Source organism: Boleophthalmus pectinirostris, unplaced genomic scaffold (assembly GCF_026225935.1).
Source record: "Boleophthalmus pectinirostris isolate CB_2022bp ecotype Guang Dong unplaced genomic scaffold, ASM2622593v1 HiC_scaffold_4, whole genome shotgun sequence".
Lineage (NCBI taxonomy): Eukaryota > Metazoa > Chordata > Actinopteri > Gobiiformes > Gobiidae > Boleophthalmus > Boleophthalmus pectinirostris.
The window spans coordinates 36,931,946-36,956,968 of record NW_026571353.1 but is presented as its reverse complement, the minus strand read 5'-3'; the positions used below and the strand labels follow the sequence as shown (position 1 = coordinate 36,956,968).

At 42.1% G+C, this 25,023-nt stretch overlaps 1 protein-coding gene across 1 annotated transcript in view; it reads left to right on the top strand.

Annotated features, from left to right (window-relative positions):
• The window catches only part of stpg2 (sperm-tail PG-rich repeat containing 2), a 174,628-nt gene that overhangs the window by 29,877 nt on the left and 119,728 nt on the right, over positions 1 to 25,023 (top strand). Inside the window, exons 7-10 of the mRNA XM_055161963.1 lie at positions 1,843 to 1,938; positions 19,408 to 19,570; positions 20,751 to 20,905; positions 23,123 to 23,215. Of these exons, the coding sequence (XP_055017938.1) occupies positions 1,843 to 1,938; positions 19,408 to 19,570; positions 20,751 to 20,905; positions 23,123 to 23,215 (507 nt within the window). The remainder of the gene's footprint in view (positions 1 to 1,842; positions 1,939 to 19,407; positions 19,571 to 20,750; positions 20,906 to 23,122; positions 23,216 to 25,023) is intronic.

Sequence of the window (25,023 nt, the reverse complement as noted above, 5' to 3'; positions counted from 1 at the left end):
TGCTGAACTTTGTACATTAATAAATGGATAATGGTTTGTTTTAATAGGCATCTAACAGTACTTCATCTAAGGCTTGCCATGGCTCTTATATACTCAATTTCCTGTCACCACTAAAATGAGTAGCTCTCTTATTAGGTTCTTTTTTCAGACCGAGAGTTTGTTTTCATACCTGGAAGTTTCGACTTCTCAGGAGCGGGCTTCTTACAGTAAATAGACAGCGCCAAAACCTGTATAAATCAGCTGATCGGACACGTCACGGCAACATCACGTGACTCTGAGGAAGAGCGCAAGTGAGCAGTCGAAAGTGTCAAGGATGAAAACAAACTCTTGGTCAGAAAAAAGAGCCTAGTAACATAAATTATCATAAGACCAAATGAATCTCATTGGACTCTGGCATTTTTGTTTAGTAAAGGAGCTCACTGGACTAAAATTGTTGCAGACCCCCGCTCTAAATCATACAACAGCGTACATTGACATTAAATGCAAGGAGGGTGTCTTGCCCAAGGACAAGTACTTCCCATGTCCAACCAAAAAGTCAAGTTATAATCTTCACCAAAGTTTTAGCTCTGGATAAAACGAGTTACAGTTTGTAGCAAAACCTTGTGGTGGAATGAGCTGCCTGACCTGAGTGCACTGTATTTTCTCTGGACTGGACTGAATACAAACCTCACTACGTCCTGTTGGTTTCCAGTTGAACTTTTTTGTTTTTCTCTTGGAGCTTTTTTGTGGAACACCCTCCTCCTCTGTTCTCTTCTCTGTTCTCCTCCTTTGTCCTTCTCTATGTCATCTTTTTGTCCTCGTTTTCTCCATTTTCCTTTCTCTCCTCCTCTCTCTTTCTGTGTCCTCCTCTCTCATCTCTATTCTCCTCTCTTTCCTCCTTCTCTGTTCTCGTCTCTATCCTCCTCTCTCCTCTTCTCTGTCCTCCTCTCTTTCCTCCTTTCTCCTCCTCTCACTCCTCCCCTCTGTCCCCCTCTCCTTCTCTCTCCTCTTCTTTGTCCTCCTCTCTGTCCTCTTCTTTGTCCTCCTCTCTCTACTCTTCTCTGTCCTTTTCTCCATCCTCCTTTCTGTCCTCCTCTCTTTTTCTGTGTCCTCCTCTCTCCTCATCTCTATTCTCCTCGCTATCCTCCTCTCTCTCCTCTTCTTTGTCCTCCTCTCTACTCCTCTCTGTCCGTTGTTCCATCCTCCTCTCTCTCCTCCTCTTTCTTTTTGTGTCCTCCTCTCTCCTCATCTCTATTCTCCTCTCTTTCCTCCTCTCTCCTCTTCTCTGTCCTCGTCTCTCCTCTTCTCTCCTCTTCTCTGTCCTCCTCTCTTTCCTCCTCTTTCTTCTCCTCTCCCCTCCTCTCTCTCCTCCTCTCTCTTCTTCTCTCTCCTCCTCTCTTTCCTCATCTTTGTCCTCCTCTCTCTACTCTTCTCTGTCCTTTTCTCCATCCTCCTCTCTCTCCGCCTCTCTTTTTCTGTGTCCTCCTCTTTCCTCATCTCTATTCTTCTCTCTTCCCTCCTTCTCTGTCCTCCTGTCTATCCTCCTCTCTCTCCTCCTCTCTGTCCTCTTCTTTGTCCTGGTTTCTCTACTCTTCTCTGTCCTTTTCTCCATCCTTCCTCTCTCTCCTCCTCTCAGTCCTCCTCTCTATTCTCCTCTCTCCTCTTCTCTGTCCTCCTTTCTCTCCTCTCTTTTTCTGTGTCCTCCTCTCTCCTCATCTCTATTCTCCTCTCTCTCCTCCTCTTTCTCCTCCTCTCTGTCCTTCTCTCTATTCTCCCATCTGTCCTCCTCCTCTTCTGTCCTTTCTCTTGTGTCCTGTTTTTTGTCTTTTGTGTGATCAGTGTTTTTTTGGTCTGTTTTTCCAGGGCGTTCCGGGGCCGGGTCACTACGACATCCGTGGTCAGTTTCAGAGGTCCATGAGGTCTTCTGCAAAGTCCTGTCCCTTCATCTTCCAGGCTCAGGTACCAAACATCACACTCGTCAGTCACTCTACAGACACCAGACATTTCAAGAGCCGATCAGGAGTGAGGATATTTGTAAAATCCCTCCGTCGTCCAGGTAGAATCCATGGCAAAAGGACAAAAGTTTGGACAAACGTTTCAGAGTAGTTTCAATGTAGTTAGCTCCTCCCTTCAGGCAGACATAAGGCAGCGTCCAGCAGCGTCCGACCAGAACTGAAGAAGCAGCTTGGATCTCAATGTTCATAACTTGATTTAGGGACAAAATAGTGAACAAAAAAGAATAAGGATCATGAAGAGCAGATTGATATGAACATTTTAAGACCAAAATCAGACTCACAGCGGTCAAACAGAGTCCATCCTCACTGCCTATTTAGAATGCAGCGTGTGGTAGATCAACTATTAACTCTTAACTACAACTCAAAACATCACATTTAATACACTACATTTCCTCTCCACCGTGGAAGATACATGACTCTTATCTGTGACTGCTACATTTATTTTCAAAGGACCACCACATGAAAACATTTTGTACAATCTGGTGAAAGGAATACAAAATTATAATTGAAAAGACAGTTTTTGTAATTTGCCCAAAGACAGTTTGAAATGTGGTGCCATGTAAACTGCTTTTATGACGAGTGGGAACATGCTCGTCACACGGAGAGTCCTGAACACTGGAGCCTAATCACATTATATGGAAAAATAGTCGTATTCCTGTTTATCCAAAGAGCCGCGCCCGATCAGTTCAGAAAAATCACTTTCATTTTGTGCACGAGACGATGAGGCCACACATCAGGCTCAGCGCTAACACTGAACTAATCTAATGTGCTCTGGAAACACAGTTATGGTTTTAAACCTGATGCCCTTACACGCACACAACATGATCTGTCATTTTTATATCTGTAATCCAGTGTTTCATACAAAGTCATTTAGATGGAATAGTTTAATAGAGCTGCATAATTAATCTTATTATTGAAATTTAAATTCACAAGTGTTACTGTTCCTGGACGTGTTTTAGAAATTTCATTTCTTCTTCCCTGCACATGAAGGGAGTCGTTCAGTGCTGTCAGCGCCCTCTGGCGGTCAGCAGGGATGAAACAGAACTTGGCAGAGCAACTTTCAGAATTGTGCTTTTATTCTTTTAGTATTTCTGATGTTTCATGCCGAGCGATCAGCGCTTTAAACTTTAAAGTGTAACTTCTGCAGATGCCTCTGTTTTCTCCCACATAAAACCTGCCACAGACGTCGTCTCTGACCTCATTTTGTGACCTCACGCTGAGTCTGTGCAGCAGCCCTGTGATGTCATCAGCCTCCCCTGCAGCGCCGCGCCCCCCGTGCACGTGCATGTGAGAGTGCACGTGAGACAGAGTGCATGTGAGAGTGCACATGAGAGTGCATGTGTGAGAGAGTGCACGAGAGACAGAGTGCATGTGAGGGCAGGAGTCATTCAAATGCAGTGTCTCAGTGGGTAGAAAATCTGTCCTCCAACCTTAGAGGATCAATTCCTGCTTGTTCAAAGTTCTGTTGTTGTGTCCTCCAGCAAGACACTTCTCTCACTTTGCGTAATATGAATGTTGTGAATGACTGGACGTGGTCGGAGAGGCTGATGGCGCAGATTGACAGCCACCAGGACACCTGTGGCTGCTTCACTACTGCTGCAAAATGGGTCTTTATCTCATTTAACCAGATTCTAATGTTGTTTCCTCATAAAAAACTTACCTGCACTTGTATGTCGCGTTATTCTTGCTTGTTTAATTAATGCTGTTCATGATGGTGAGGCATCAGTAATCACTGTTTCAGTTATTCCATGGTAGTTTTCAGTCCATATTTTATTGGCAGACGTGTCTTTTTTGTTGTTACAATATCAGACATCAATATCAGACATCGGTATTGATCAAGTAAAATCCATATGGGACGACCATCCCTGCAGAGTGCTCATGTTCCACTTTAGTCACCCAGCTCTGCCTCTGTCACATCTGTCGCTTCTCTGCGTGTCCAGTTTTCTCAGACATGTCACCCACTGATGGAAAGGCAAGGAAACAAGGAAATGAGGAAGCAAGAAAGGAAACAAGGAAGCAAGAGATTAAACAAAGAGAGGAACCAAGGAAGTAAGAGAGGAAATACGGAAATGAGGAAGCAGAGGAGGAAACGAGGAAGTAAGGGAGGAAATGAGGAAGCGGGAGAGGACGGGGGGAGGAGGGGTGAGATGAGAGGCACAGCTGGAGGTCTGCGGAGCACCCTGCCTCCTCCCCATTTCCCCAAATCAAAGCCTCCGTCTGGGGTTCGGTACAAACACGTCCCCCCGCTCCGCTCCCCTCCGCTGCCAGCCCCTAACCTGCTCGTGCACTTTGAACGCGCCTCACGCTGAGAGCCCCAGAGACGCAGCTTCATTTCCCGAATTAGTGTTTGGCAAAAATGTCGAATACTTAGAATATGTCATAATTTGAGGAAAGCGCAGAGTGGTTTATAACGACGTGCCTGACAGTATTGGAGCAAACTACTGCAAAACAATCTGCTGCTTTTGGGAGCTCTGAGTCCCACTGTAGCACATTTCCATAAAACAGACACAGAACTATTAGACAAGAAATAACTGGAAATGAGCTAAATACTTGTCTATGAGCCATTGTGGACTATTTCTTATTACATACTGTATGAAATCATTCTTCTGCACTATGTAACTTTTTGGTTGGGGGTCCGTCACCTGCTTGTTTCTATGGAGATGTCATTACTCTGCCTAGAATATTCCACAGTATGAAATTAAACAGCTCTACCTTACATTTATTCAGTTACAGGTGGTTTTATAGCTCAAAAATACCCAGAAAAAAACAGGAATTCTGACTGTGATAAAAATAAACTGCAGAACATTGTTAAAACCTGCTCAAAAATCACAGGGGTCAAACTGAGGGAGCTGCGTTATTTGTGGGAGGAGCAAGTGCTGAGTGTCTCTCCATCCTCTGGCTCCTGACTTTATCATCATGCCTTCAGGGTGTTGGTTTTATGTCCCGAAAAGACTAACTGGTTCTAAAATTCTTTTGTGTCCTCTGCTATTAAATTGCTCAATTTAAAGCAAAATTACAGTTTTCTGAATGTTTTGCACTGTAACATGTATATTATCATTGAGTTCCTGTTTACATGTACGTGGGTATTTTTAAAAACTGAGACATTCCCCTTCGTTTGTTCACATCTTTTACACACATATGTCGAATTTGCCTCTGAAAACGAATCTTTCTAAAAACTCCGGCTAGAGTGGAGATTCTGGAAAACTGCGGTTTTGCATTTGCGTGAGATAAGTGGGATAAAGTGAGATAAACGGAGTTTTAGGAGCTGACGTGCCAAAAATACAACCAATGTTTATCTTTTACTCTGATCATGGAGCATTCAGAGCAACAGGCACATTTCTGCTGCAAACAGTTTTCATGTGCTTGTATTTACACACAGCTGATGAATCATGTCCATGACCAGAGACGAATGAGGCTCAGAGGGCAGCAATTTTGCCACTTCTTTAACAGATCTGTGGAGAGGCGAGCCCGCTCAGTAATGCATGTTTTTCAAGGTATTTGTGAGTAAAACTTACAACTGTAATGAAATAAATGCTACAGGTTTGAATCTAATCCAGGTGCTACTCAGAGACTTGGTGTAGTTATGACGGTGCTTGATGGTGTATTTATGCGAGCTGATGTAAATGAAAACTTCCTTGAAAACGATGCCATGTGCACAGAGGGCGGGAAATATTTGTTTCTCTGTGTAAGTGTAGCCTGAGTTCCACTTGTGCTCTGTAATGGGCCGACACACTGTGTGTGTTTGTGTGCATGTGAGAAGTGAGAACTGCTCTGAGAATACTGCAAAGGAACTGCCCTATGGGATCAATAAAGTTTTCTAAATCAGAGTCTGTGCGCGGGGTCGCCTCTCCATAGATCTGACTTGTAAAGGTTTAATGTCATACTGTGAAACATTCCAGACAAAGCAATAACATCTCCATTTGACCGACCATCCATCAAAAAGTTACAGAATGCACCTTTAAAGCTGCACCATGTAACTTTTCCTGAGGGAAGATCTGATACCTGCTGGTCTCCATAGTGATGTTATTGCTTTGATTGTTTTACCACGAATGTTCTGTAAACTTATGTGTGTTGCATTTATTTCAGTCTAGGTGGTTTTATAGCTCAAAAATACAGTGAAAAACGTGCATTCTTACAGTGAGCGAGGTCGCCTCTCCACAGATCTGACCTGTAAATTTGCCTGATGGTGTCACCTGCTGGTCTGCATGGAGATAGACATGTTTTCAAGCAGGTTGTGGACTTCACTAGAAAAGCTGTCATGTACTCCTTTAGCTGAGGTCTTCTCCAAACCTTGTTCAATTTGCACAAACTCTGTATTTGGAGTAGAAGATGTTTTGTTTACGTCACGGTGGAAAAGACGATCTATTATTTCTTTAGGGTTATCGTTTCAGAGCGTGGATCTGAAGTCTTCGCATGAGTTTGTGAACATGAGTCACAACTCCCAGGGGTCAGGATGAAGTTTGAGCTGAAACTCCTAACGCCGCTAACACCGCAGCCCTGCTCTTCTGGGTTTGTGATGTGTGGATTTCAGATTTTATAACGCTCCCAGATGTTTTCCCTGTTGATTACACTGTATTCTCCATATCTAAATGGTAAATGCACAAATAGTGAATCAGACCCTCGGCTAAAACTCACTTTATAGACTTAGACTTAAACAAACTTTATAGATCCACAAGGGAAATTATTTGGATACAGAAGCTCACACATCACAAAATAATATAATAACATAGAGTAAAACATATAAATGGTAGTAATAAAATCTAAATAAGGAGCAAAAAAGATAGCAAGAGACTATAAGTGGCACTTTTTCATGGTTTGGGTGTTTCCTGGGTGTTTTTGGGTGCGACTTATACTCCTGTGCGACTTATATATTAAAATGTTCACACTGAAGCCGCGAGAGGTTCTAGTCTTGTGTGTCAGTATCTGCTGCTCCTGTTCCTCCTGTACCACTGTCACTTGGCTCTACTGCACATGTCTCCTGCAGAAAGAGCCTCTGTCCTGTCTGTATCATGTCAGTCGATCGCACCATTACTTCTATATCACTGAAAATTTAACATTTAAACAAACTTATAAAGACGACTGAGAAGACTGAACACAAATGCCCCCAAAAACAAAATCATATTTTGCAGATTACAAGCTGCAAGTCGTGAAATCTGCATTTTAAAATGGTAATCGAGCAGCAGAAAGAAAATTTGGAGTGAGAGAGAAACTTGTGACACTGGGAGGATGCACCATGAAACTTTCCTGAAGTCACTGGATGGATGGACAAAGTCTGGACTTCAGTGAAAACAAAATCATCCTGTCGAGATTCAGAAAGACCAGAATAATTCTAACTGGAACTGATGCTGAGTCTGACGACAGCGACACAGAAGAGGAAGCGACGCTCCATTTAGTCACGGAGTTGTTCAGAAGTGACACTGAGGATGAAGAATTGAGTGGATTTAGTGATTTGGAGTGAGATGGAGAGTTTGGTAAACTTGTTCTGTTCTGTTGTTTATGTTATAGTTTATCTGACGAGCTGTTCATATGTGACGTTAACAGTCTGTTGTTCTCTCTTCTATTGTTTTTACTAGAACTTGACTTTCAGGATGAAATGTTATGGAGTAAGAAAGCTTTCAAAAATATTCGTGCGCATAGAACAGTTTGATAGTGTTTGGTGTAAACTGGGACATTTCAGCGTCCCGAGGAACTTTTGGTCGCATTTCATGTGAGAAATGCAGCTGAGATGAAGGTTAAGACTGACTGATGCTCGCTGTGGCTGTAGCCGTAAATGTTTTAAACATGCAGAAAACGCCGATATTTGCTAATTAGCCCTGGGATAACGTTACGTCTGATGTTTGCCAATTGGCTCTACTCTGTTATCTACTAAGATTTAGGTGCAATTTCCCGTTCAGAGGAGGTGTTTCTGCACAATATTACACAGCAGCCTTCAGTTCCCAAATTCAATGTGGCAAGACAAGACATTTTTACAATAAATTTTTATTAACCCACTTGTTGGTCGCTGTTGTAGCTCCTTGTTGTGCCATTACTCTGTTTTTACCCTCTGCTACAAACTTGAGCATGCGCAGTCTTGATCTCGACCGGTGTTTCTTCTGCTCGATAAATAATATCTGTGAAGTGATGATGTATTTTTGACAGTAAAGTCCCGTCTGTGAATTCGTATTCGTACTGATGAAAGCGTAATCGTAAATTTTCATTTCGTAATTGTAATTCTTGACGTCGTAACTTTTCAATTCGCATTCTGATGGATAAAATACACACGACATATAGGACTGGACTCATTTGAGAGTTTACAAATATTTATTTTATGCACAACTACAGACAAATATGCACGGATTTCCCAAATACGCATGGATTTCTTTTCTATGCGCACAAATATTTTTGAAAGCTTTCTTACTCCATAAAATATCAATTCCTGGTCTCTGATTTTATAAAAATAAATTTCCCCCCAAAAGTGCAACTTATATATGTTTTTTTCTTCTTCATTACGCATTTTTTGGCTGGTGTGACTTATACTCCGGAGCAACTTATAGTCCGAAAAATACGGTAATAAAATATAAAATCTCAGCTATATCAAATGGATGACAGTGCAACAATGATATGATGATTGACAGGACATAGGGTTATCTGTCACATTAGGCTGAGTTGTTGTACAGTTGTCGGGAGTATTATCTGTTACATAAAGGTGAGTTCTTGTACTTGTGAGTATTGTCCTGTATCTCTCACTGTTTGAGCGAACATACCACGGGCAGTGACAATTCCAATGGCTAAGAGTTAAAACTGCATAATGCACAAGTATTCCAGCTTTGGCCAAATCTCTGTTGTATATCACTGCATAACGCACGGCTCCTCATTGTTTAGTGCTTATGTATCACAACAAGAATCAGCATTTTAAGTTTATACTAGTGTTCATTTTAGCTGCCCCACATCTGTCATCTGAATCCCAGCATATTGCGGCAAAACAAAAGTTACTGCAACAAGAGAAAGCTTTGAGTTGTACCTCAAAGTATGACTGACAAAATAATTAAACGATTATACTGTCTCAGCATATAGAATGAAAGAACATAATGCAGTATTTATAAAAAACGTTATTTGAAAATTCGCCCGACGTCCTCAACATACACATGACGCAACAGCTCGGGCTCGGGTAGCGATTTCAAAACCCCGTCCGATGCCTCGCCAAGAATTCACAGAAAGTATATTTTGCAAAAGGTGACAGTACAAAAGCGCGCTCTCGTTAGCCGGTGTTTGAGGTAAAAATGAAACGGAATTCCTTTTGAAACAGCGTCTTCAGTCTGGTCTCATTAATCCAGGGTGACACATAAAAAACCTGTCAGAAACCGCGCTCCCCCCCCCGCCCCCTCTCTCCTCTCGCCTCTCTTCCCCTCGCACTTGGCTCTGCGCTGGGATGTCGTACATATTCTTTTTTTTCTCTGAGTCATTTCGGCTTTGACAGCTAAAAAGGGACCGAACAAAAAAGGAGCGTTCAGGTGAGGTGTCCAGAAATTCCGTAACTGTTACCAAGAAACCGTAATGTTCACCAGGGCCAAAGCTCGTCTAAATTACACAATAGTTCTGATTAGACTAATACAAATAAACAACAACACCTTTATTTTGTTAAATGAAGGTTTAAACTGTCAGTAAAACGCCTTTATTGTGTGTAAACATCCTTGCATTTTGGATGGAGTATTCCGTGTTGTTGACAAAAATAGAGAGATTCTTCATGTATTTTTGTACATTTCCTCTCTTTTTCACTTAACTGATGGAAAACTATGATAAATTTTGACCATAGATGCTAAGTCAGAATTAGAAAAACATGAAAATATAAACATGTGCACTTTAAAAAGGCCAAATGACCCTATTTTCTGATCTTATAATGTTGTTTCCTCATCACAAACAGACCTGGAGTTGTGTTTTGTTTCATTCACACATGTTTAACACACAAACCCTGCATGACTTCTTTTCTCAAACATTTTTTTCCACCTTGTGATGTCATGTGGTGATACAGGAAGTGCTCCACTGTGTATTAAAACTCCATACCGAGTCCCAGGGGTTTCAAAATGGCCGCCCATTCAAGTCAGTGGGGGTGAGCTCATTGGCGCATGATCCCAGATTCGCCTTTAGCCCGGCGAAGTACTTCCGGTGGCTGTGGGACGACCGAGCATGTGCAGTAGTGTCTTTTCTCCATCGGGCACACGCGAATGAACGTGAACGCATGCATGGAGCGCAGTCTTGTGTATCACGTGATCGCTTTGACCAATCAGAGCGAGAGGAGCTGGAGCGGAGCAGATTATAAAGCGTTTTTTAAGACAACTGAAGGATTTTGAGCTGAGAAAAAGTTTATGATCTAAAAACTGGTAAAAATCGCCACAAAATCCGACATTTTTGAAAGTTGTACATGCCCTGTCAGCCGAAGATGAGCAGTGTGTGATTACATTACGCTCTATGACAGGGGTGTCAAACTCATTTTGGTCCGGGGGCCATATCCAACCTACTTTGATCCCAAAGGGGCCGGATCAGAAAACTCATGTCATATAAACCCCAAAAATAACAATAAGTTCAAATATTTGGGCAGAGAAACACAAATCTATTACAGAATTTTTTTTTAAATTGATGAACTCTTTCTTATTATAATATTATAATATTATGAACAACCTGAAACTTTAAGAAAAAATCAATTTCAACACAATGTTTTAACATGAACTTGTACAGGAATAAGTCAATTTTTCTTGTAAAATTCTGCACTCTGCTCCACTTTTCTCATTTTGGACATTTTTCTGATGAGGGTGTCACGGTCAACAGTCAAAACGATCGTCCTTTAAGAGCGTTTGGAAAGAGACAAGTCTTCATTTGTGCTGCTCTGGTGGGAGGGGCCACGTACAGAGGCGCTGGAGATGCTGCTATGATAAGCACCACAGAAAATGACCAATATTTTAATAGAAAATATAATTAAAATATTTTAGTAGAAAATCACCCAAGGGCCACATTAAAGGGCTTGGAGGGCCGGATCTGGCCCCCGGGCCTTATGTTTGACACCTGTGCTCTATGAGAAAAATCTTGTCTCAGCCCGTGGGTTTTTTTCTGCTGTAGGACCAGTGAGTGTCACTACGTCAACTGGAGGCAACTACAAGCAGCAACACCCTCCAGTTATTTTAATAGATCCATGCTCCATACACCTTCACTAGAATCATTTGGATGATTTCAGTCCACACTGCAAACCTGAACATTCAAAGTCATTAAACAGATGAATTTGTAAGTAAGTAGCAAGTATTTTTATTTATACAGCGCTTTCCACACACATCTGTCACGAAGATGCTTCACAGATCATTATTCATTCACTCCACAGCCGGTGGTGGTAAAATACTGTTGTAGCCACAGCTGGTAGACTGACTGAAGTGCAGCTGCCATGCCAATCAGCGCCTTTGGTCCAATGTGGGTGAAGTGTCTTGCCTAAGGACACAATGATAATTTTTGTGACTGGCGCCTCTTGTGGCTCCTGGAATTCCCAGTGTCTCCCATCAAAGTACTGACCAGACCCCGAGCTTCTGAGATCTGACAGGCTTTGACAAACCTGTATGGCCACAATTTGTGTCTGCTCAAAGTTTTAGAAATAGTCCTACTAACTTAATTATGTAAAGTTGTTGTTCTTTTTGAGTAATTTCAACTAATGTTTTTTGATTAAAAGGAATTCTTGTGGGTATAAGTGAGTGTAACTTAAAAACATAAATGAGGTGCAACTTAGTAGAATTAAGTCATTAAACGCTGAAAATGATAAAGTTATTTCTATTGTTATAAATAGGGATGATTTAAAAATGAACTTAATTTATATAATACATGCTGAAATCTGAAATACAATACAATTTCAAAATGCTTCATCAAATAAGTACTAAAAATCTATCATAACAAATAAATTGCAATCACACAACATAATAATTTGATCGAGGCAAACGTTCTGAAATGCACATGTGCTGAAAGAAGTAAAACATTGCTGTTGTTCATTCAATGTTTTTAGCCATGAGCTTAATTAAAGAAAATCGAATTGGCCTGTGCAATTAGTTTACAATCTCTACTAAACAAAATGTAAGGTGGCTGATGACTTGAAGTAGACAGACTGATAATAAAGGATTTACTCAAACATGTGTGAATGAAACAAAATAAAACTCAAACTTTCGAACAATATTCCAGTCTGGCTTTACACTCTCTAGACTAAGTTTTGCGTATAATATAAGACCTTTAAGCCGCAGAGAGTTGGACTGGAGCAGAGCCAGGAGGAGGCCAGGGGGAGGCTGGAAGACAGATGCCCACACACTCTGCTCGTCTGTGGGGCAGAAGAGCTCCATACATCCCCTGCTCGTGTTCATCTGGGGAATAAAAGACATAATCGACAAAATGAAAAGAGGCTCTTTGTTACTGGTCCAGTGACAGGAGATTTTTCGCTGCGCTGTGGCCTGCTACAGTAGACGTGAAGTACAAGCTATAAGACTTTATTGTTCCCACTAACATTTCACTTCATCATTCTTATGGCCTTTGAGCAAACTGTCAAGTGCAGTGAACTTGGATGCACCCGAGTCTATGTTTTTTGTGTTCTGGTCAGGAGCACCTCGCTGGATCCTTCTCTTTAAAGTACCACTGTGTAACTTTCTTGATACTTAACTCCCCGGAAATAGAAAGTTAAAACTATACATTGGAACATTTGCCATGGAAATAGAGAGGTGTAGAATATTATAACCAAAGGGACAACATTTCCATGAAGACAAGCAGGACGGGAATACTCCATGTCAAGTTAGAGTCAAGTTTGTGGAGATGCAAGCACATACTGTGGTCCAAAGCAAGAAATATGATCTGACGAAGGCTTTTTTTGCTTAAACCTTATTTAACAATAAAAAAAAAAGCTTTTTGACGTCGGCCATCTGAGTGTGGACCCTACCTAGTGCCTCCGCTCAATGTCATTTCTGTCCAGCGACTAAGGCCACGTTTATATGATGATGGTCTGAACAGAAGATGCAAAAGTGGCGTTGTGTCTTCACTTTTTATTCCGCGTTTAGACAATTGTAAGGTGATGCAAAAATGCGTGGAGTTCGATTGTGTTTGCATGCCAGGCGGCTCGGTGGTGAAGCTAGATCTTGATGTATGTAATGTAAACGCGTACGCGACGTGAGCAGATCTGACCAGAGAGTTTTGCGTCTTGGGCAGTGTAGACGGAAACACTACGGCGAAGTGAATTCAGTTTTTCCACTCTGGAGTTTGGTTTCATTCTCGTGTAAACAGGCCCTAGGTCAGGAATCAGAATACACTAGACTTTTTGCAAGAACCCGGAAGTTGTAGACCGCTCACCGGCCAATCAGAGGAGAGCTGAACCAACCCAAGTTGCGATAGTAGACTGCATACGCTATCCTCCTTTGGACTTCCTTTGTCAGATATAAACTTCACATTTTTTATTGCACCTTTAATTCGCAAGTTCATCTCGCAGAAACGACATTGATCGTTGACTGACATGTTCACTCTCTGCTTTGTTTGCTGTTGTTCCGGCAAATACTCGGACACCACTGAGCGTTCCGGCGCATTACATACGTCACGACCAAATAGCAGCGATTGTTTAAATAAAAAAAAGTACCCTCCTACTGTCGAGTGAACGAATCCTGATGCTGCGAGGTCAGACGGTTTCCACGATGTGAAACCGGCTGATGAATCACGCTATGCATTTGCACCATTACATGAACTTTGGTGTGCGTTTTCTGTTTCATTTGTGGAGATACAAGCCCACTCACATTAAGGTTGATTGTTGATTAAAAACCTTCTAAAAACAAATCATGCTTTTCTGTTTTTTGCCTAAAAGTCGATTCCAGGTAGAGTGCAGGCAGCAACGTGGCAAAAAACAAACAAAGCCCGAAATCAAGTCAGTTGGACCCTGAAGTGACATCAGTAACAACTCTACACCTGGAGGATTAACAGATGACCTCATTATACTTCCTGAACAATTCCAGAAAAATTCGTCATTTAAATAGTGATTTTCATTTGATTTCTCCTGGACTCTTTAATAACTTCCCTCCTTTCCTTTGCCCTTGTGCTTTCTCACGGTGATCTGAGCCGCTCGCTGTGCTCGTCCCCGCAGTGTCTCTCAGAATAACGACACTTTTGTTTGGCGCAGCTCAGACTGTGGCTCCTGCTGACTCAGACCAGAACCCACCTGAATCTACTCTACATGAACGCGGCCGTTATCTCGTCTCTCCTCCTCCATCCTCCTTTAAAGGGCCTAGATTATGCACAATGGACTCTTTTAAAGCTAGAATCTTGTTATCTCCTCAAAAACAGACCTAGAGTTGTGTTTTGTTTCATTCACACATGTTTGAGTAACGCTTTATTATTAATCTGTCTGAATCTCCTAAAGCTCAAAATACTCTGTTCCGTCTTATGATGTCATCAAGTGGTAGTTTCAGGTTAACAGCTACCTTTTTTTTTATGTTCTATTCATAGAAATCCTCATCAAAAACAGACCTGGAGTTTTGTTTTATTCACACACGTTACAGTAAGTGTAGTGTTCGGAGCCAAGTTCCACATTAGGAATAGAGATTTATTTACAGAAAATATAGTGAAATAAAAACTCAAAGATAATGTAGAGTGGGTTAAAGGTTGTATAGGGGATTTTTTAAGGGAAGTGAAATACAGCGACCATCGTTTTTCAAATGTTGTCTCTAGAAATCACATTTGTTTACATCCAGTGCATGTTCAGAATTACTCTTGAATTGACCTGTCTAGAAATATTTTAGCGACCGACGCGTCAGTTTTTAGACCCTTCGGACTTTCTTTCGCGGTGAACTGGTCGTGGATTCTCGTCCGCCATCGCGACAAACTTTGTGCGAATTGCAAGGGAGCGACAGTTTGAAAAAGCCTCTAAGAACCGCTGCATAAACCACATAATCCCCGAGCGCCGACGAGTCAGTTACAGTAAAAATGTAGGGAGTTTGATTGACAACCTAACAGCCAATAGAAAAAGAGGGAGCCTCGTTTTCTATTGGCTGATGTTTATCTGGCCTCACGACGTCTACAACTGATAGATTTTCATTCTTTCTTTTTTTTTCGGTCATCATAATTAAAAGGCTGCTGCATCTCTGTAATGGTATTTTAAACTTTCAATGACAATTTTAAACAAAAAAAATAAAAAATAAAAAATCCTCCATACAACCTTTAATACGAGCATTTTAAGACAAAAATGACAAGGCTTTCACATTATGATTGTAAGTTATACATGAACGTTTCGAGATGGATGGGTGTTCCAGTGGAAATTTATTGAAAAAATATGCAAATTCGTCCACCTTGTAATGTCATACGGCAATACAGGAAGTGCTCGACTGCGTTTTTAAACTCCATACAGCTTCATTAGAATTATTTTACTTTTTAATATTGGCTTTACAATAATGGTTCAAAAATATTCAGCACTTAAAATGTTGTTGAGGGAAACAGCATTAAAGAGGGGTGTTTTACTTCTATGGCAGATTAACTGGTAACACAGAACATATTTAGATCACCATGTTATCTTTTACTGTTTTGAAAATGCTGTATTTTCTGAAAGTGACGTATTAAGTTTATACGTTTTACTTTTGTTTCCCTCCTCTTCAGAGCGCTATCACAACACAACCAGTGTGCGTTCCACCAATAAAAATAGTGCACAAGCCTGACACATGAAATAATAGACAGAAAATTTAGGCTATGTTCAGACTGCAGGGCTTAATGCTCAATTCCGATTTTTTTGTGAAATCCGATGTTTCTGCGAGGTCGTTCACATTTCCAATTAAATGTGACTTGTATGTGATCCCCTGTGTGAACATTAAACGGCCCGAAAGTGTCCCGCATGTGCACTGGAGACACGACGACGTCAACCGCAGCGAGCGTGCTCTGTGTTTACGGAAGTTGTTCAAACATGGACGCAGCATCGAGCACCTGGAGATTTTAAAGTTCCTCTCGTACCGGAGCCAGAACATGAACAACTTACTTGTTTTAAGGAGGAGATTGAGAAGGAGAAGGACGAGGTTTTTGGTGGTGTTTGTGGCAGCGGCAGCGACGTCCGTTGAAAGGAACGTGTGGATGTGGAGACGGAGCCGTGAGTGGTGATGTGCTTCACTTCAGTGACACCGAGTTCATTAACAATTTTCGCCGACTTCAGTGCAGAATAGTGACGTTTGTGGCTTGTTGATAACGTGTTGGTCGAATGAATGCACTTTGGCCGTTCACACTGAAGTCGCATGTCAAAAGATCAGATATGTATCGATTTCAGGAGCACATATCCAAGTGTCCTGGGTCACATTTGAAAAAATCGGATCTGTGTCGTTCAGACTGTCATTAAAAGATCGGACACAGGTCACATAGGGGCCAAAAAATCTGATTTGGGTCACTTCAGTCTGCAGTCTCAACGCAGCCTTAGATTCTTTGATATTTAACTCTTTATTGGACTTTTCAAAAAAAAAAAAAAAATTATTATGATAATTTTTACCATTTTAAACTCAAATTCACAGAGGCCACAATTAAAAACTAGGACTAAGTTGTGGGCCAAACTAAATATTTACTTAAAAATTTAAACAACATCTACAACAGGAGTCTCACCTGCAGCTCTGGAGCTACCAGTAGCTCTCCACCCCCTTCCAAGTAGCTCACCAAAGGATTTCTGAATTACATGTAATGTGCTTAACAATTAAAATCAAATTTATTTCCCCTCTAAATGTGTCGTTTTGATTCCTTACTTTTGCACTAATAAATGGATCATGGTTTATGTTTAATAGGCATCTAACTGTAGCCCGTCTAAAGCTCTTTTACGTTTTAAATTTTTTGCAACCACTAAAATGAGAAGCTCTCTGGCGTTTTCGTTTCATTGAAGGTAGCTCACCAGAAGAAAAAGGTTGGAGACTCCTGATCTAAACCTTTTCTTATTAAAATAAATGTTTAATAATAGTTTTGCTTAAACATTGAATCCAGAACAAGCAAAATATAAAATAATAACAACATTTTGTCATCTGTAGCCGGTGGAACAGCTCTAATACAAATTTTATATGATCTCGCAGGCCAAATCTCATTATACTGCGGGCCAAATTTGGTCCCCGGGCCTGAGTTTGACATGTCTGATCTAACCAGTTGTAGTAGCAGTAGTAGTAGTAGTAATATTATGCACCATAAACTCTTTATACATTCTGGCTGTTCCTGGGCCTTTCCTTATTTCTTATTCCTCGGTGGAGTTGGAGTCGCTCATGCAGACTCTGTGCGTCTCTATCAGGTACAGAGCTCCACACAGCAGAACAGCACAAGTACAATGGAGCGGATTTGTCATTGTGAAAGCCTGTTAAACCGTCCGTGCATTTTACCTTTCTGTGCCCTCACTTTCTTTAACTACGAGGAGGAAAACTCGAGCTGTATTTTAGTGTTTGCGAGGACAACATTTACACTATTTGCTTTGTAGAAATGGCTGTCGGAGTATAGTGTTTTGTTGGGTTTTGTCATGTTTTTGTTCAGAATTGCAGTCGTTGGGGCCGTATAGCTGCAGTCTGTACAAGAGAAGATTTACCAAGCCTCTCTTTACTTCTCCTTTTCTCTAGTATGAATGAATAATGCATCAGCTTTTCGAGCGACTTCACAATCATAAATGTGTTACTTAAAACTTATGATTAAAATGTTTAGTTCATTACACATTTCACAAGACATTAAATTCAGCTCATTTTTGTATAGCCCATAATCACAACAGCAGAAAATTGTTGATATAACCAGCAGGATGTTAGAAAATCAAACAGTGAGATAGTCTTTGGTCACTCAAACACGAGCAGAATATCCAGTGTTAGTGTGTTCTATTATGCATAATATTTTTGTCAGGGATCAGTGTAAAGAGGCGGGGCCACTGACTACCCTGTGACAATAGTTTTAAAAAAGTGAATTTACTAAGGGAAATAGCATAGTGTATTAAGATGGAAGTAAAATATATTTGAAAGGTCTCTTTTTATCCATCGTTTACTGTTTCACTGCATCAAAATGGCCACATGTACTAGTAATACTATAGTGTATTTTTTTCAAACTATAAGTCACTCCAGCCAAAAAATTTGTAATGAAGAAGATAAAAACATATATAAGTTGCATTTTTTGGGGGAAATTTATTTGATAAAATCAGAGACCAGAAACCGACATTTCATCTCTAAAGTCAAGTTCTAGTAAAAACAATAGAAGAGAGAACAACAGACTGTTAACGTCACATATGAACAGTTCTTCAGATAAACTGTAACATAAACAACAGAACAGAACAAGTTTAACAAACTCTCCATCTCACTCCAAATCACTAAATCCATTCAATTCTTCATCCTCGGTGTCACTTCTGAGCAACTCCTCGACCTCCGGAGGTAAACAGAGCGTCGCTTCCTCTTCTGTGTCGCTGTCGTCAGACTCAGCATCAGTTCCAGTTAGAATTATTTCAGCCTTTCTGAATCCCGACAGGATGGTTTCGGTGTCACTGAAGTCCAGGCTTTGTCCATCCGTCCAGTGACTTCCAGAAAAGTTTCCCGGTGTCACAAGTTTCTCGCTCACTCCAAACTTTCTTTCTGCTGCTCGATTACAGTTTTCAGCTGCAGATTTCACAACTTGCAGCTTGTAATCTGCAAAATATGATTTTCTTTCTTGGGGGCATTTGTGTTCAGTCTTCTCAGTCGTCTTTATAAGTTTGTTTAAAATTTACATTTTCATTGGTACAGAAGTAACGGTGCGATCGACTGACATTCTGCAGGAGACATGTGCAGTAGAGCCAAGTGACAGTGGTACAGGAGGAACAGGAGCAGCAGATACTCACACACAAGACTAGAGCCTCTTGTGGCTTCAGTGTGAAAATTTTAATATATAAGTCACACCAGAGTATAAGTTGCAGGAAACACACAAAGCATATAAAAAAGTGCCACTTATAATCCGAAAAATACAGTATATAGTGCTTTTGTACCTTCTACTAGCTTTACATCAAGAAACCACTCACCCTAACCCATTGAAACACACTCAAACACCAGAGTACACAGACACTGGTGGTGCGGGGGGTTAAGTGTCTTGCTTAAGGACACAACAGCATTCATCTGTGGGAGCTGGAATCGTTTCACCAACCTGTGGGTCAGTGGATCTGACAGTGGATCTCCACAAATGATGTTTATGTTGAGAGCAGGGGTCAAACCGAGTGGAAAATCTCTACCAACAACATTACTGTTTAAGGTTTAATTTGTCTCACTCTGAAATTTTGTTTAAATTTTTCCTGGATTGTTGCGTCAGTGTTACGGGTCCTGTGTGACTGTACAACTGTAGTGTAATTTCTTCACATGTGACTGTGGAGTGAATAAATAATGCACATTTTTAACATTATTATTACATTACAATTTGACAGAACAGCAAATGTCTCTCTCTCTTCCAGAGGTTCAGTCCTGTGAGGGAGGTGGCGCCCCCTGTTGGAGCCTACGATGACCCACGCACTGCTCTGGAGCTGCTGAAGAAGTCCAGCTCCTCCAAGAAGAAGAGTCCATTCTGCAGCACGGCGGCTCGCTTCAGCCCCGAGTACAGGGGGACGTCTGTGCCAGGTCTGACAGGAGCTTTCTACCATGTTTTAACACTGTTCCTTCATCAAAAACACGCCTGAAGAGGTTTTAGAACCAGGCATGTTTGTGTCATTTATTTTATTTAGCAATCTCTCCCAGTCCCTGTCCAAACTTTTTTTCTTAGCTGTAAAATTTGTCCAGTGCTCCACCTACAAGCCTACATTGCCCATGCTCCGACACAATAATCCTCTGTAAATATATAAAAGGATTATACAAAACATTACATTACAGCTTTACAATCCTGATGCAATGTGCAGTATTGTATTTTCCGAAGTATAAGTTGCACCAGCCAAAAAATGTGTAATGAAGAAGAAAAGAACATATATAAGTCACACTTTTTGGGGGAAATTTGTTTTATAAAATCAGAGACCAGGAACCGACATTTCATCTCTAAAGTCAAGTTCTAGTAAAAACAATAGAACAGAGAACAACAGACTGTTAACGTCACATATGAACAGTTCTTCAGATAAATATAACATAAACAACAGAACAGAACAACTTTACCAGACTCTCCATCTCACTCCAAATCACTAAATCCATTCAATTCTTCATCCTCGGTGTCACTTCTGAACAACTCCACGACTTCTGGAGGTAAACGGAGCGCCTTCCTTTCTCTGTGTCTGTCGTCAGCCTTTCCAGTTAGAATTATTCCCGACCCGAGGATGGTTTCGGTGTCACTGAAGTCCAGGCTTTGTCGATTAATCAAGTGACTTACAGGAAAGTTGCATGGCGCGCACGTCCGGTTGCTGTGAAGCTGTGTTCTCCATCCCTGCCTTCCGCCAGTCTCTCACAACTTTCTCGCTCACTCCAAACTTTTTTTCTGCTCCTTATTTCACGACTTGCAGCAGGACAGAGGCTCTTTCTGCAGGAGACATGCGCAGTAGAGCCAAGTGACAGTGGTACAGGAGGAACAGGAGCAGCAGATACTGACACACAAGATTAGAGCCTCTCGTGGTTGTCAGTGTGAAAATTTTAATATACAAATTGCACCAGGGTATAAGTTGCAGGAAACACCCAAACTATGAAAAAAGTGTGACTTATAGTCCTAAATATATGATAGTTTTATTATGGAATCTTCGCTGATTGTGTTGTGAAGCTAGAGTGACTTAAACAAATGTAAAACTTCTTAAACATGTTAATACTTTTAATACTTTTTCCTCAGGTCCAGGCTCGTACGATGTGTTCGATCACGGCGTGGCCCGGGACTGTTTTAAAAAGGCTTATTTGGACCGGACCAAAGGGGGCTTCGGCTCCAGCTCCCAGCGCTGCATCGTCTTCAGCACACGGAGCACGGGGCCCAGTCCAGGACAGTACCAGGTCAGTGGGATCGGTAACCAGACCAAAACCAGACCAAGTGACAGAGACAGCTGCGTAAACAATGATATCATCTAAACATTAAGTATCATGTCAGTTCGTTCAGAAGAAGGTCCAAAAAGAAACTTATTGATCAGACTAATTGAAGAGTACAGTACCAATAACCTAGTAATGATAATAATCTTAATTTCTATAACAACTTTAACATCAGAGTTTACAAAGTGCTTCACAACAAAGTAAAAACACAATACACCCAGTAATAATAATGATGCATTTGATTTGTGTAGCACTTTTTGGAGACTTATAGATGACAAACAACCAGATCTAAGGTAAATCCAGTTAACCAGGTCTAAAGAGGGACTAACGGAGGACCAGAACTAACCACTAACATATTAGCTCAGTGACAGTCTGCGCTCTAAGCCTTTAAGCAAATGTATCTTTTGACTTTTTTCCTCGAGCAGATTCTATTTTAAAGGCCAAATCTCCTTGTCAAACACTGTGATGTCAGATCTCAGACGTTAAGCAGGGCCAGTGCCAGAGTGTCCCAAGATACTTCACACTGTGTTGGTGGAGGTGTCAGAGGGGCTGATGGTGCAGATACGTTTCTGGCAGCTTCACTTTCATCAGTCAGCTCCAGGGCAGCTGTGGCTACAAAAAATATCTTACCACAGTCCACTGAGGTTCATTTGGTCTTCTGATAATTTGTGCTATTAGGTTCTTTTTTCAGACCAAGAGTTTGTTTTCATACTTGACAGTTTTGACTGCTCCCTGTGGTCTTCCTCAGAGTCACGTGATGTTGCTGTGTTGTGTTCGCTCAGCTGATTTAAATTGCGCCGTCTTCCTACCGGTGGAGGCAGGACGACAGCGCCATCTGCAGTCCGACTTAATCAGGACAGAATCCCAATGCCAGTGGCAATACCCAAAATAGACAATAAACAAAGGAAAACAGCAGGTCAGAGAGAAAGAAAAACAGAACAAGAAAAACAAAAATAAACAAACGCAATCAGAGATAGCAACCTGGTCCCCTGTGAGGCATTGGTGTGGGCAGTTTGTGAGGAGCCCAGCCCATACACTGGTTATGTGTGTACCAACTTGTGTGATGACTGGGTGAATATTTTAGCCTGCAGATGGTTCAGAAATTGCCTGTTCTTTATAATGGTGTGACCTTTCAACTGACCCGTGTGACCTCAAATGACCTCAGATCGTCACCAAACTTTTTTTTTTTTTGCAGCATCGGGCACGGGGGCTTGACCCACCTACCAAATTTGATGACAATTGGCCCATAAATGGCGGAATTATCGCGGGTGGGCAGACACACAGACACAAACACACAGCGTGAATATAAAACCCCATCAACCCTTCGGGGACCAGGTAAATAGATGCATAAGGGGCATAACAGAAAAAGTGCACAGAGCAATGAGAAAACATAATATTAACACACCAGAGAAACCGTACAGAAAACTCAGACAGCTACTCGTCCACGCAAAAGATAAAATAGAACCGGAGCATAAATATAATGTAATGTCCTGCAATAAAACACACATCGGGGAAACAGGGAGGGAAAAAGGAACATAGGACAGAATGCGAGAAGGAAACAGTGAAGGTGAAACACGAGCAACAAAACACAAAGCAGAACAGGAACAACTCAAATCGAGAGAAGCACATTCTGGACTGGGACAGAGCAAATGTCACTGGGAAAGAGGAAAACAAACATCGTTGCTGGATTAACGAGGCAATCGAAATACGGAAACGTGCCCACGGGACGATAAACCGGGACGAGGGGGCTTTTTTACTCTCACACACCTGGGATGCTGTCCTGAGGAAGTGGGACTGCAGGTGGCGCTGTCGTCCTGCCTCCACCGGTAGAAAAACGGCGCCAGAACCTGTTTAAATCAGCTGATCGACACTTCACGGCAACATCACGTGAAACTGAGAAAGACCACGAGTGAGGAGTCGAAACTGTCAGGTATGAAAACAAACTCTTGGTCTGAAAAAAGAAGCTAATAAAAGGAGTGAATGAATAATGCATGATCCTGTAAAGCGACTTGGAGTGTCTGGAAAAGCGCTACACGAGACTAATGCTTTATTATCACTATTAATTACATCCTGACAACCCTCCGCACCCACTTCTCTCTCTCTCTTCCTCTCTCGCTGAAGCTGCTCCTCCTCTTCTGCTCTTGTGCTTTTCTCCGTCTCTAAAATTTTGTGTTTTTGGCTCAGGCCGAGAGAAGGAGCGAGGAGCCCTACAAGAAACAGAACACAGCGGCCTTTAAATCAGCCACAGAGCGCCTGGTGTTACCGCTGCAGGCTACAGTAAGAACTACATCACTCTAGTCCCCCCCCCCCCCACTTCTCTCTCTACTTTCACTTTTATTCTCTCTTTCTCTCTCTCTCTTTTCTCTCTGCAGGCTACAGTCAGAACTACATCACTCTGTGGCCCACCTTCTCGCTCTACTTTCACTTTATTCTCTTTATCTATCCTCCCTCTCTCTCTCTCTCTCTCTCTCTCTCTCTCTCTCATATCACCGTTCTCTTTTCCTTCTCCCTAACTTTTTCCCGTCTCCCGCTCCAGCCCTCCTCTCTCTCTCTTCTCTCCTTTTCTTTTCATGGTGCAAACTCACAAACTCGCTGCCAGCTTTTGGACTCTGTTACTGGGACATCGCGGGAGCAGCCAGGAGTCTTGTTTTCCCAGTATCCCTCTTTTTCCTGCTCTATTCCTCCCCCTCTTCTCTTGATCTCTGTAGCTCGTTCTCTCCCCTTTCTCTTTTGCCTCGTCGACTCTCTTTCTCTCTTCCCGCTCTCTTCCCTGCTTCCTGTCTTTCTCTCCTCTTACACCCCCTCTCCCTCGTTGCTTCTCGCTCTCCTTCCTCTCTTTCTCTTCCTCTTTCTCCTCTCCCTCTCTCCATCTCCCCTTTTCTCTCCCTTCCATCTCTCTCTCTCTACTGCTCCCTTTCTTTCTCTCCTCGTACACCCTCTCTCCCTCGTTGCTTCTCTCTCTTCTTCCTCTCTTTCTCTCCCTTTCCTCTCTCTCTCAGCCCCTTCCTCTCCCTCTTTCTCTCTCTTCTCTCTCTCTCTTCTCTCTTTCTCTTGATCTCTGTAGCTCTTTCTCTCCTTTTCTCTCTTTCCTCTCTCTACTGCTCCCTTTCTTTCTCTCCTCTGACACCCCCCCTCCCTCATTGCTTCTCTCTCTCTCCTTCTCTCTTTCTCTTCCTCTTTCTCCTCTCCCTCTCTCCATCTCCCCTTTTCTCTCCCTTCTCTCTCTCTCTCAGCCCCTTCCTCTCCCTTTCTCTCTTTCTCCCTTCCCTCTCTCTCTCCTGCTCCCTTTCTTTCTCTCCTCTTACACCCCCCTCCCTCATTGCTTCTCTCTCTCTCCTTTCTCTCTTTCTCTTCCCCTTTCTCCTCTCCCTCTCCCCCCTTCTCTCTCTTTCCTGTCTCTCTCAGCCCCTTCCTCTCCTTCTTTCTTTCTCTTCCTCACTCTTTCTCCCTCTCTTCTCTTGATCTCTGTAGCGCGTTCTCTCCTTTTCTCTCTTCCCTCTCTCTGCCTCTTCAACCCTCTTTCTCTCTTCCCTCTCTCTCTCCTGCTCCCTTTCTTTCTCTCCTCTCCCTCTCTCAATCTCCCCTCTTTCTCTCTCTTCCTCTCTCTCTTCTCTTGATCTCTGTATCTCTTTCTCTCCTTTTCTCCCTTCCCTCTCTCTCTCCTGCTCCCTTTCTTTCTCTCCTCTTACACCCCCCTCCCTCATTGCTTCTCTCTCTCTCCTTTCTCTCTTTCTCTTCCCCTTTCTCCTCTCCCTCTCCCCCCTTCTCTCTCTTTCCTCTCTCTCTCAGCCCCTTCCTCTCCTTCTTTCTTTCTCTTCCTCACTCTTTCTCCCTCTCTTCTCTTGATCTCTGTATCTCTTTCTCTCCTTTTCTCCCTTCCCTCTCTCTCTCCTGCTCCCTTTCTTTCTCTCCTCTTACACCCTCTCTCCCTCATTGCTTCTCTCTCTCCTTTCTCTCTTTCTCTTCCCCTTTCTCCTCTCCCTCTCCCCCCTTCTCTCTCTTTCCTGTCTCTCTCAGCCCCTTCCTCTCCTTCTTTCTTTCTCTTCCTCATTCTTTCTCCCTCTCTTCTCTTGATCTCTGTAGCT